This window comes from Neophocaena asiaeorientalis, unplaced genomic scaffold (genome assembly GCF_003031525.2).
Source record: "Neophocaena asiaeorientalis asiaeorientalis breed wild unplaced genomic scaffold, Neophocaena_asiaeorientalis_V1.1 scaffold164, whole genome shotgun sequence".
Lineage (NCBI taxonomy): Eukaryota > Metazoa > Chordata > Mammalia > Artiodactyla > Phocoenidae > Neophocaena > Neophocaena asiaeorientalis.
The window spans coordinates 1129756-1143087 of NW_020173727.1; the positions used below are offsets into that span (position 1 = coordinate 1129756).

Sequence of the window (13332 nt, forward strand, 5' to 3'; positions counted from 1 at the left end):
AGAAGCTAGCTTGAAGCCATCTGAAACAATAGGTGGGAGGCCACATCCTTAGTCTGGTCTTTCCCTCATTGCTGGTTTAAACTCCTCACTGTAATAACTGAATTTGGGTTCAGGCTTCATCGGCACAAGACCTGCACACTCAGAAGGTATACACATTCGCATTTTCATTTTGTACCCGGCCACGCAAAGTATATAGCTGGTGCTACGAGGGGCTAGGAGCAATTGACCCTTGCAACGCTACAAGATCCCAAATTTTAGGACATTCTTTTAACTTCCTGTCATTTTTGTTCATAAACCAACCAACTCTTGTCTGAGTTCATCTCTTTTTTCTAATACTTTGCTAAACACAGCTGGTGGCAATCAACACACACTATTAACATTCTGTTTATCAACTGTGTTAGTTAATTTTGTGTCAACTTGATTGCCCTAGACAGACAGCTGGCAAAACATTATTTCTAGGTGTGTCTGGAGTGCATTCCTGGAAGCATTTGAATCCATAGACTAAGTAAAGAAGATCGTCCTTACCAATGCCAGTGAGAATCATCCAATCCACTGAAGGCTTGAAGAGAATAAAAAGGCAAAGGAAGTGTAAATTTGCTTGAGCTGGGACATCCATCTTGTCCTGATCTCGTGCATCAGCATTTCTGGTTCTTGGGACTTCAGACTAGGATTTAGAGATTTACACCATTGGTTGCCTGTTTCTCCAGCATTTGGACTTAGACTTATACCATCATCTCCCCCATGAAAATGCCTTTGGATTTGGGCTGAATTATACCACCAGCTTTCCTGGTTCTCCAGCTTGCAGACAGCAGATTATGGGATTTCTCAGCCTCCATAACCACATGAGTCAATTTCTATTACAAATTTCCACATATATATATCCTATTGGTTCTGCTTCTCTGGGGAGTCCTAACTCCACACCACCCTTGGACCCTCCCTGGGGGTCCAGTCTCAGTAGGCACACAATCTGCCTTCCAAAGCATCATATATAACAGTTCTATCCAATGCATCTCTAGTGTCCCAGCTTTCCCTATCAGTTTCCTTATTACCTGCTGCCTGCTCACTAGGCCAATGCCACATGTTTCAGGTTTGTGTTATCACAGCGCTGCATATGAAGCAACAATCTCTGCTTTAGTTAAGGAAACTCTAGCAGCTACACCAGAGAAACCCCCAAATACAGTAGCCTTAAAATAGAAGTTTGTTTCTTGTTCAATTAAAGTCCAATTAACAGTAAAGGTCAAAGGGATGGATACACAGTCATTCAGAAACTCAAGCAGATGGAGATTCTGCCACTCTTAACAGATGGCTCCTAAGGTATTGCTTAGCATCAGCATCCAGCAGTCTGGGGAGGGGGGAAGAGAGAGTGAAGGATTACTCAGGGGGTTTATCTGAGCCAGGCCTGGGAATGGTACATATGGATTCTTCCCATGTTCCTAGAGGCAGAACTTAGTCACATGACTACCCCCTGCTGAAAGGGAGACTGGGAAATGTAGTCTCTCTGTGTGTCCCGGGGGCAAAGAAAGGATTTGGTGTATAGCTAACCTGTCTCTGCCACGATTATTTTAGGTCTGTCAGGGTTCCTGGCTCTGCCTGAGCTGAGGCGCTGAGGAACAGAAAAGGCTGTGAGTTAGGTAAGTTAGGTCATACCTCCTCCTATCTAGCTATGACCCCCTATAAAAAATAAAAGGAAGTGGCCAAAGTCCTGCAGCTAAGCAGATGAGACATAACACGCTAAAAATAGTTAACATTCAGGTTATATTCGTAGATAAAGAGGTCATCAATGATCAGAAATTGAAAATGAATTTTAAGTTTAAAAATTTTAGAAATCAGGTGATCAGGCATAACCGCTAAAATGTTTAATTTTTAAAATAAACCTGAAGTACGTAAAGTTCCCAACATATGAAAAAATATTTATTTTAAAATATTAACCATGTAGTCTTCCTTGTTAACAAACAAATCACCTGGACTCATTGTAGGTCCATTGTAGGTCTCCTCCACCCACCAGGAATAAATTCTGCTTCACTTAAAATCCCTAGATACCACCGGTTCCCCTTCATGGGCTCAGCGCACAAGAAAAATAGGTTCCCAGTGACTCTGCAAGGGGCATGAAGTACGGGAAGGTAGGGAGCAGGAACTGGCCACTTGGACACTAACCCTCCAGCGTGGGCCCCCACTAGGGATGCATCCTTGACCTAAGACAGCCTAAGGCAGCATGCTGCTTTCAGTCCTGAATCTAATCGACCCACCGCCTCTAGGCTACCCCCTATTAATGCACAGTGACTGCTGAATTTAACTGCTTTTCTGGCTCCAGCTCAGGCCCACGGCCTGAGTAGAAATAATCCTTTCATCTCTCAATAAAGGAGAATACTGGGATTTTATAGCTCAGCTCACTTTGAAGAGCCATCTTTAGGAGCTGGAGGCTTTGCATTTCCTAGAGTGGTCAGATTAAATATGCTTTTCACTGATCTCATTGGGAGATCAAAGGGCAGGAGTTGATTATATCGTCACCCATTTGCTCTATGGAAAGTACTGCAAGTTTCCATTTTAAGCAGATTTCAGAGCACAAATGTCATTCTCGAGAAGTTTTCTGAAAAACCAACTAAGTCTTCAGAGCCATACTGTTTAGGAGCCAGCTGTTAGTCCAGCAAATGGAGATACTTTGAAAAGATACAATTTAAAAAAAAATAAATTTATTAATTTTATTTATTTTTCTATTTTTGGCTGCATTGGGTCTTTGTTGCTGCACGTGGGCTTTCTCTAGTTGCAGCGAGCGGGGGCTACTCTTCGTTGGGGTGCGTGGGCTTCTCATCAGGTGGTTCTCTTGGTGCGAAGCACGGGCTCTAGGCATGCGGGCTTCAGTAGTTGTGGCACTCGGGCTCAGTAGTTGTGGCTCACGGGCTCTAGAGCACAGGCTCAGTAGCTGTAGTGCATGGGCTTAGTTGCTCTGCGGCACGTGGGATCTTCCCAGACCAGGGCTTGAACCTGTGTCCCCTGCATTGGCAGGTGGATTCTTAACCAATGCGCCACCAGGGAAACCCAAAAAGATACAATTTGATCTGCTGTCTTTTTTTTTAAAAAGAAGATGTTGGGGGTAGGAGTTTATTAATTCATTTATTTATTTTTGCTGTGTTGGGTCTTCATTTCTGTGCGAGGGCTTTCTCTAGTTGTGGCAAGCAGGGGCCACTCTTCATCGCGGTGCACGTGCCTCTCACTATCGTGGCCTCTCTTGTTGTGGAGCACAGGCTCCAGACGCGCAGGCTCAGTAGTTTTGGCTCACGGGCCTAGTTGTTCCACGGCATGTGGGATCCTCCCAGACCAGGGCTCGAACCCGTGTCCCCTGCATCGGCAGGCGGACTCTCAACCACTGCGCCACCAGGGAAGCCCTGATCTGCTGTCTTTTACTTGTCTCCCATGGCTATAATCCCACCCTGATAATTATTTGATGTATACAATTCCTAAATACAGGTAACATTGTATAATAGCCTATCTAAATGTATATGGTAATACCTTCTGTTCACTTCCATAAAGGCAGCTCTTACCTCCTGAAATACCGTTAAAACCTATTCATCCCAACTAATAAGGGAATTGACATTCTCAGTGTGGGGCTTGGCATCTTGAATACATTATTTTATTTTAATTATCAAAATAACTCTGTGAGTTTGATGTTTTATGCTTCATGTTTGAAAGTGGGAAACTGAGGCTAGAAACAGTAGGCAATTTGCATAAGGTGACACCGCTAGTAAGTTGTGGAGCTGGAGGGTGTATTCAGGTTTGACCCTAAAGTCTGTATCCTTCCCAAGATATCACCTTGAAAATCAAGGCTTTTCAGCCTTGACACTGTCAGTGTTTTGAACTAGATAATTCTTTTTTGTGAGGGGCTGTTCTGTGTACTGAAGGGTGTTTAGCAGCATCCTGGCCTCTGCCCACTAGATGCCAGTAGCACCCACCCCCAACCATTTGTGACAATCAAAAATGTGTCCAGGGCTTCCCTGGTGGCACAGTGGTTGAGAGTCCGCCTGCCGATGCAGGGGACACGGGTTTGTGCCCCAGTCCGGGAAGATCCCACATGCCGCGGAGCGGCTAGGCCCATGAAGCCATGGCCGCTGAGCCTGTGCATCCAGAGCCTGTGCTCTGCAAGGGGTGAGGCCACAACAGTGAGAGGCCTGCGTACTGCAAAAAAAAAAAAAAAAATGTGTCCAGACATTTCCAAATATAACCCAGGGGGCAATATTGCCCTCACTTGAGAACCACGGCTGTAAATGCTTCTGAAGCACTTGCTTCCTTACACCACTGAAGTTTTATGGTGCTGTGAAATGCACGGAATGATTTGAAGGCCCTAATAGTGCCTAAGAGTGGCCTTCCAGGGGAGACATTAAGAAATAAAAATCAATTCTAATTAGCATTTCAGTTCATTGCACATAAAAAGCCCCTTATTCCTATGATTCCTGCTAACAGTTTGCCCTCTCCAGTGAGTAAGTGTTTCCGCTGTGAAAACACTCAGAAGCTTCGATGGCTGGTAGCTGTCTCAGAAATTCAGCCCAAACTCCTCAGGGAGACATTTAAGGTCTTCCCACTTTGGCCTCAGTTCTTCTCCCCACTCTCAAATCCAGCGTCCTCTCAGGCTCCAGCCAAGCGAGATGACTCACCGAGGTCCAAACGCTTCCTACATTTTCTTGTTTCCGTGTCTTGGCTGAGGACGTTCCCTCTGCTTCACACATCTTTCCCAATCCCACGCCCCTACCCCCAGCTCTGCCTTGGGAATCTCTGCCTCTGCCACGCGGCCTCCTCTGCCTAACGGTAAGGGGATGGCTTACTTCTTCGTTCATAGTCGGTTTTTGGTTTTCGTCGCTCTCATCTCACCCAGCCGTGTGCGGAGTGTGTGATCTTTCCTGCTGGATTGAAAGTTCCTAGAGAAGAGGAACTCTATTTTAGCCAATTTTGTTCGGTCCTTGTCTCTTAGCAGATGTGCTATGCTTGGTGGGTTGGACTGGATTGGATTGGAGAGGGGGTAGAATAAATAGTGCAAAGGTAAATTTCACACCAGTTTCCATGAGGATTTAAATACACTTCAAACGCGAAATCTGAACGATGTAGTGAGGACCAGCGAGCACAGTAGTTGGCCTCTAGGGTATAACCGCCCTGCCCCATATGACTTAGGTGCCCTGGGTGGGCCTCTGACCTGGGCCACCACTAGAGTTGTGCCCCTTGAGCCTTAATCAATGGCACGCAGCTGAGGGTGTGTGGGGCTAGCATTCTATCCATGATTCCCTCATTGAGGGTATGCCCTGGGGCAGGTCTGCATATATCCAGAGAGAGGGCACCTTTTCACAATTTTCACAAAGGCACCATACGGTCTGGTAGAAGCCCTGACAGTAAAAACTCTCCCACAACATCAAGGCACCTTGTGTACAACATCTCCATCCCCAAATTTGTCATCTAACTACCCCTTCTACTAAGAATTATTGCACTGAATTCTGCCCATCCTAATCAATATTTGTTTTACCACTACTTCTTGACTAGAGAGAGGTTTATATTAACTCGTTCAACAAATATTTATTCATCATTCACTAAGTTTAGAGGATGCAGAAACAACAAAGTCTCTGTCTCCATTAAGCTTACATTCTAGTGGGTTCTTATATTTAACCCTCACACGTTTTACTATCAAACAACCCACATAGGCTTAAAGTTATAACCAGGCTCCTACTTGGGACAGGTTTTTATTATAGCCCCGCTTGAGCTTTTCTCGAGAGTAGGGTTTCTGAGTTAAATGAGTACGTTAGTCTGGGGTAACAATTCTAGGCAAACCGCTTTGCCCTAGGCTGCTGAAGGGACAAGACGGGTGTCTCAGCATCGCCCCCTGTGGTCACATGGCTAATTCCAGCTTCAGTTGATCAGGGCATCCAGCCAAGCCTGTTGAGAGAGTCTGGATGTCCCAATGCATTTGCATTTTATATTAAGCTGCAAACTGAGCAGTTTCCAGCATCCAGCCCAGAGCCATCTTTAGGAAAATGTCCAAGGAGGGTCTTCCTGGGCATAGGTGAGGAAGATGGAAGTGGTCCCATGACAACTGTGGGTGTAACCTATGATGCTTCTATTGGCAGAAGCAGCATTTATTTTACCATTCTCCTTTTGTGCCTGCAGATGGAAAGTGGTGCACATTTCCAACTGAGGGCTCATCTCAAAGGCAAAAATCAACGCCATCAAGTATAGCATTGTCATCATTCTTGGTAAGCAACGTCCCTCCTTTTGTTGCAGAACTGTGTGGACATTTCAAAAGCAAATTTGTACCTAGAACCTGGGAGGTAGAGAGCCCATACAATTAAAAAATTTGTCTACGGGCACTTCTACCTTTGTCTGCTTAGATAAGAATATGTGGAGCTAATCAGTCCATCTATGCCTCCTTCAAGGGCGGACATTTGGTTTCTAATCACTCTCTTTATGAATATTGTTGTCCACCACAGCCCTGGGGTACGTAATGTGGAGAAAATCAATTAGGACATAACTGGCTGAAGCTGATGCTCACCATCATCCCGTTGACCCAGTTGCTTTCCTGAAGGCACACTCTCCCCAGGGCTGAAGTCCATCAACCAGAGGAAGACAAAAGTGGCATTCCATTTCTTCTGGATAGTTAATGTCAAGGTCACTATAAATCCTTCCCTGATGGATGCCTTATCTTCTCTCCACCCTACTGTCGTCTTCCCTTTCCTTTTCCTTTCTCTCTACTCTTAACACCCATAAAGTCACCTCATCTCAGGGAAAAAAAAAAAAAAAGGTATTTCTAGAGTACCTAATATATGTCAGATTGGTGTACGTTCTTTGTTATTCTCAAACCTTCAAAATGTTCTCCCCCTTCCACCCTCTCAGTTAATGACCCTGATTCTTATTTCACTGAGAAAATACTCTATCAGAATAGAACTTCCTCATTCTCCTGCCTTCACATCCATGGACCTACCTGCATCTCTATCTGTCTTTTCTCCTATTACCATGGATAAACTGTCTCTGCTTCTTTCTAAATCCAAAATGCTCACTTGAGCCCTGTATCCCATTCCTTCCTGCCAACTCAAGATTTGCTTCTCCAGTCATCTCCTCACCCCCACAGATGTCTCCCTTGCCTGGATCGTATGCACACAAGCATACTGTAATAGCTCCCTCGATAAACTCTCCCATAACAGACCCTCTTTAACACTCTCTTTTCTAGCAGAACTCCTCCACTTTTCACCTCTCATTCTCTGGAGTCTATTTCTGTTAGCTTTCTTTCCTATTACTCTAGTAAAGGCATCCTTATCAAGGTCACCACAACCTACAAAATGCCAAGTATCAATTCTCAATCTTTACCTTATTTGACTTCTAAGCAACATTTGATTCGTCCTTCTTTGGAACACTTCGTTTGCTTGGAAATTATATCTATGATTTCTACTTGAAATCTCTGTGTATAATTTCTAATAAGCTTATCCTACCAACATGAAAACCCAGAAGTCTCATGCTCTCCTACCTCCTGCAAGATAACTCTTCCTCCTATTGCCCCCAGTTCAGTAAATGACAGCATCTTTCAGCCAGTGTCCACACCAAAAACCTAAGAATCATCTGTCTGTCATGATTCTATTTCTCTCCCACCTCACATACCTAGTCCATCAGTAAGGCCTAGAGGCTTTACCTACAAAAGAGATCTCGAATCCAACCATTTCTCAGCATCTATGCAATTATTTTTTTGGTCTAAGCTCCCACCAACTTCTCCCTGGAACACTGCAGCTGATCTTCTCTTATTCCTTCCCTGCAAAGCAGCCAATGTGATCTTTTTAAAAATGTAAATCAGACACTATCACTACCCTGCAAACCCACACATAGCTTCCCATTACATTGGAATAAAGTCCTACTTTTTCCCATGTCTTACATGGCCTCTGTGATCTATCCCCCAGCCAAGTCTCCAGCCCCATTCCCCTGCTCTCCCCCTTTCCTATTCTATAACAGTCATAACGGTTTTCTTGCTATTTCTTCAAAATGTCAACTTGTTCATACCTTGCACTGTTTCCCCCACCTGTAATGTTCTGCCTTCAGATGGTGGCATGGCTTATCCCTCACATCAACTTGTTTTCCAACAATACCACCTCTTCAGAAAGACCTCCTCGATAAGTCTTAAATAGCTCTCCTGTAATCTTCACCCTACCTTATTTTTCTTCATATTTCTACTTCTACCTGAGAGTATAGGACAGATATTGATCTGCTTATTGTCTGTCTCCCCTGCTGGCATAAGAAACCCATGAGAGCAATGACTTTTGCTTTTGTGTTCCTTACATTATTATCACCAAGGCCTTAGGGGGTCCACGCACACTAGGTGCTTAATTAATATTAGTTGAATGAATGAATGAGGTTATGCAAGAAGGAAAGGGATTTGTACCATTTCCTTTTTATTTAGCTGAAATACTACCCCTCCCTACCCTTCTTGCAGCTCTTGGGAGCTCTGGGAGCATAGCTCTCATGTTAGCTCTTCTAGTATATCAAATCACCAGAACCGTCCAGCTCACCTTTCTAAAATGCAGCTGCAAAATGCCAAACAGACCACAAACAGTGTGACTCAGCGAGCAGAACATAGTCACAAAACAACACTGCAGGCAGACCTGGGAATAGAGCATATACCACCCACCAGGGCTCAAAATCCTTTCCCAGAAGCTTCTGAAGTAGATCAAAGATTATCTTGCCTTCCCAGATAATCAGAAGCACAGATGTGCGTTCCCTGGATGTTGAGTTAGGAAACATATCTTATACATGTGTTTCAGAGCCAATATAGCTTTTCGTAATCAGGCACTATATTCCCAGGCACTGGGCTCCCTTTAGTCAGAGAGCAGTGCTGTCCACAAGGAGGTCAGCCAGTGTCAACAGCCCAATCAGACCCAAACGCTCCTTCCTATAACAAATATTTTGTAATGTCCCTTTACCACCCTGAAATGAAATGTATACATAAAACTATCTAATTAACATAATTCTTAAAGGATCAATATACAATAATATAAAGGAGGAATAGAAAGAAAATAATTTATAATAAAATAACACAGATTTCAATATAGAAATACTTGGGCACAGCCCAATGAAGTAGTAATAGCTCCAAATGAAAACCAATGCACGTGTGTTTTCATGGAGACATGAAAACTAAGCAGTATTGCTGCCAGTGACTTTATTTTCCCAGCAGGTGAGCAAATCCTGCTAAAGTTCCAAATTAAACAAAGTAATCTTTCCTCTATTTGCAAGGGAATTACACTTCTGGAAGACTCAGTATTTATTTAAAATATTGTGCTCATATATAAAACAGAGTTAGGTTTCTAGATTGGGATCATTATAAACAGGGTTCTCTGCTACATAACATTTGAAGGATGTATGGGACATGGGTGGGACTGCCCGTATAGTGCACGAGGACCGGTATCCCTAGGAAAACCAGAATCCTCCCCTAACACACACAAATACATAAACATGCATTTAAAAAATTCCCCCAAATGGAAGCTTTGTCCCTCCATGCCCCAGAACCACTATTCTGGGCCAATGCCAGGCTTCACCACCTGAGCCCAGAATGTTTAGTGGTCTTTGTGTTTGAATTGCACCGTTTTAATAGATTGCCAAGGTCTGGGGTAAAAAATGTGTCAGTCCGGGCTTCCCTGGTGGCGCAGTGGTTGGGAGTCCGCCTGCCGATGCAGGGGACGCGGGTTCGTGCCCCGGTCCGGGAGGATCCCGCGTGCTGCGGAGCGGCTGGGCCTGTGGGCCGTGGCCGCTGGGCCTGCGCGTCCGGAGCCTGTCCTCCGCGGCGGGAGGGGTCACAGCAGTGAGAGGCCCGCGTACCGCAAAAAAAAAAAGGTCAGTCAAACCGTTACGGAGGAAAGTTGGTTCCTGCAGCCAGATGGCAAAGGAAGCCTGACTTCTCTGAGGAAAAATCTATGCGTGAGAAAGGGGGAGAAAAAGGGTGGAGAGGATGCAGCAAGAAAGTAGGGGAGCACATGTGTGTGTGCAGTCAACCCCAAGAAGGATTATCTCTGTGGTAATAATCTGGGTTCTCCAGAGAAATAAAAGATAGATATATACGTAAAGAGATTATTATAAGCAATTGGCTCACATGATTGTGGAGCTGAGAAGTCCCCAGATCTATAGACCCAGGAGAGCTAAAGATATAGTTTCAGTCTGAGTCAAAGTGAGAAGCTAGAAGATAGTCAAGCTGACAGAGTGACTTGCCTCTCACTCAGCCTTTTTTATTTATTTAAATTCTTTCCCCTAACCAGTGTTAGGAAGATATTTTCTTTTTAAAAAAAATTTATTTATTTGTTTTTGGCTGCGTTGGGTCTCCATTGCTGAGCACGGACTTTCTCTAGTTGCAGCAAGTGGGGGCTACTCTTCGTTGCAGTGCACGGGCTTCTCAATGCAGTGGCTTCTCTTGTTGTGGAGCATGGGCTCTAGGTGTGTGGGCTTCAGTAGTTGTGGCACATGGGCTCTAGAGTGCAGGCTCAGTAGTTGTGTCTCCTGGGCTCTAGAGCACAGGCTCAGTAGTTGCGGCACGCAGGCTTAGTTGTCCGTGGCATGGGGGATCTTCCTGGACCAGGGATCAAACTCATGTCCCCTGCATCGGCAGGTGGATTCTTAACCACTAGCCACCAGGGAAGTCCCACTCAGCCTTTTCATTGTATTCAAGACTTCAGTGGATAGAATAATGCCCACTCATAGTGGAGAAGACAATCTGCTTTTTATAGTTTACAAATTCAAATGTTAATCTCATTCAGAAACAGTCTCACAGAAACAACCAGAAATAACATTTAACCAAATATGTGGGCACCCCATGACCCAGTCAAGGTGACACATAAAACTGGCCATCACACTCTGGCTCTCCATTTCTCATCCCTTTCCTCTGAGGATTTGGATCCAAACAGAAATCAGACAGAGTCTTATCCACACCAACTGATTTGTAAGAGGTATAGGGTGGGTGTTTTCTGGAGTGGCTGACTTAGAAATGGAAAAGAAAATTGAGAATCTTGTGACTTAGCCAGGCTGTGTTCTGAAACATTAGGTACCACACTTCGCCTCATCAACCCTAAATCAGGAGTCACCATCGGGGCAAAGTGCTCCCTTTTCTGTCTTTTCCCATTGAGTCTCCAAAGGGATTTGCTGGGTTTTCTTTCACACTGTGTAGAATGAGAGGCTAAGGCTATGCTGAACAGTTCCCAGCCTTTCAGTAATCCCTACAGTGGTCAAATTGGAGCCTCCCTTTACAAATAGAGAAGCTCCAGCAAATTTACTCAATTTTAGCAATGCATCTGTGGGATGTAATGTATGTATGTGTGTTTAAGTAAATATGACATTAATGTTAACACACACACAACTGTTCTAAATATTTCTGAGAGATTCCAGGTGCTAAGGAAGCTCCTAGTTGAAGCTGCGATCAGGGCCAACACAGAGGGCCCCCTGGGCTGTGGGCTGCTATGGTGCTAACGGCTCTTTCCTCCCCAGCCTTCATCTGCTGTTGGAGTCCGTACTTCCTCTTCAATATCTTGTACAATTTCAGCCTCCTTCCAAACACTAAGGAGCGTTCCTATGCCTCTGTGATCATTCAGAACCTGCCGCCCTTGAATAACGCCATCAACCCCCTCATCTACTGTGTTTTCAGCAGCTTCATCTGCTTCCCCTGTGGGTAAGGGGCATTCCTGCCTGGGTCAGACATGGGGATGCCCACTGCAGTCACCTCCAACCTGTGTCTTCCTCATGCCAGAGCTCCCTGGCAGATTATAGATGAGACACTGGAGGGTCAAAAATGTTCCGCTAGTATGACAAATTCAAATCCAGCCTCATCCATGGCTCATGCTTTCTCCTATATTACATCACCTCTTGTAGCAACCATCCTAATCAGGTCACATATAGAAGACTTTTTTTTTTAGTTCAAAGCTTCTCTACATGAGTTGTCACAATACAATGCCTTGGTGATAGCAGAACATGAAGCATTATTATCATTTTACAGATAAATTCAGGCTCACAAGGTTACATGACATTATTGAGATTATATGAATAATTAGTTGCAGAGCTGAAATTAGATCCCTCCCACATCTACTCAGTCTGCTGTTTTTCAGCTGTTTTTCAGCTGTTTTACTGCACAAGCTACAGGGAATAGGTGGAAAAATCCATAGGATATAGAGCAGTAGAACGGTTTCAGGTTTGGGTTTGATGCCCTCCACTGGATCTCTCCTCCATCAATTGACAAGATCTTTCAAGTCCTTCTAGAATTATGGATGGTAGCATTTCTCAATGATCCTAAAAATCTTTGATAAGTACTAGAATGGCTACCACCCCCTGCCCCCCCTTGCCTCTGGCCTCTCGCTCGTCGCCGCACTCCCCTCCCCTCCCCTCCCCTTTCCTCTTGTCTCCGTGATAGAATCGTAGAGTGGTTTCAGGATTAGGTTTGATGCTGCCATTGCTGATTCAGAGCTACACGTGACCTAGGGAAAGTTATTTAACTTCCATAAACCTCTGTTTCCTCACATGTAAAAAGGGGCTAATAGCAGTGCCTACCTCCTAGCCAGTGATGTCTCTGTCCATTGGGCTCTGGTCCTGACCAGTAGGAAGGAGGGCTGTGAGTGGTGAGGAAGGAAGGTGAGGGGTATTACATATAAAGTGCTTAGCATAATGTCTGATTCTTAATACATTCTCCATAACTGTTAGCTCTTAACATCCCTACTTCCCTTTTCATCAGGTCAAATTATTTTTCCTCTCTGCTCTGTTCTTTCTCTAGGGAGCAAAGATCACGGGATTCCAGAATGACATGTCAGGAGAGAACTGAGAGGCATGAGATGCAGATTCTGTCCAAGCCAGAATTCATGTAGACCCTGAGGCAGTGGTATTGCTAGGCTGAGCCCCATCAGCTCTCCTCGGTCCCATCAGCACCCTGGGCATGTGCACGAAGCCTGAGCCAACTTCTCCACCCTGCACTTTTCATCACTTGGGGGATGCACAAGGAAAACACCCTAATGAGTGTGTGTCACCTGCATTGGCAAGTTCTAGCCAATATGAAGTCACATACTATTCACACCAGCCAGGAAAGATGCCCCGTGTTTCCCCACCACTCCCAGCTGTCCGTCCCACTGGTCAGCACCAGAATCAATGGACAGAGACTTCACTGGCCCAGGGCCTAAGCTTGGGCAAGCAGAAGGGACTAAAGAAGCATGGTACATGTGTCTTATAACTACAGTTTAAGAAGTAAATAAAAGTCTTACCTGGGCCTAGATTTTCCTCCCATTTTTGGATTTAAGTTTCAGTAGTTGTAGCCAAAGAGATGTTTGTCTTGAAATGCCAACAAATTCACTTCCAGGCATT

The 13332-nt window shown here is 44.7% G+C and overlaps 1 protein-coding gene across 1 annotated transcript in view; it reads left to right on the forward strand.

Annotated features, from left to right (window-relative positions):
* Nucleotides 1–12842, forward strand: part of NPSR1 (neuropeptide S receptor 1) — a 128206-nt gene extending 115364 nt beyond the window's left edge. Inside the window, 4 exon segments of the mRNA XM_024750761.1 lie at nucleotides 6142–6156; nucleotides 6159–6227; nucleotides 11479–11659; nucleotides 12752–12842. Of these exon segments, the coding sequence (XP_024606529.1) occupies nucleotides 6142–6156; nucleotides 6159–6227; nucleotides 11479–11659; nucleotides 12752–12842 (356 nt within the window).
* Nucleotides 12843–13332: the final 490 nt, after the last annotated feature.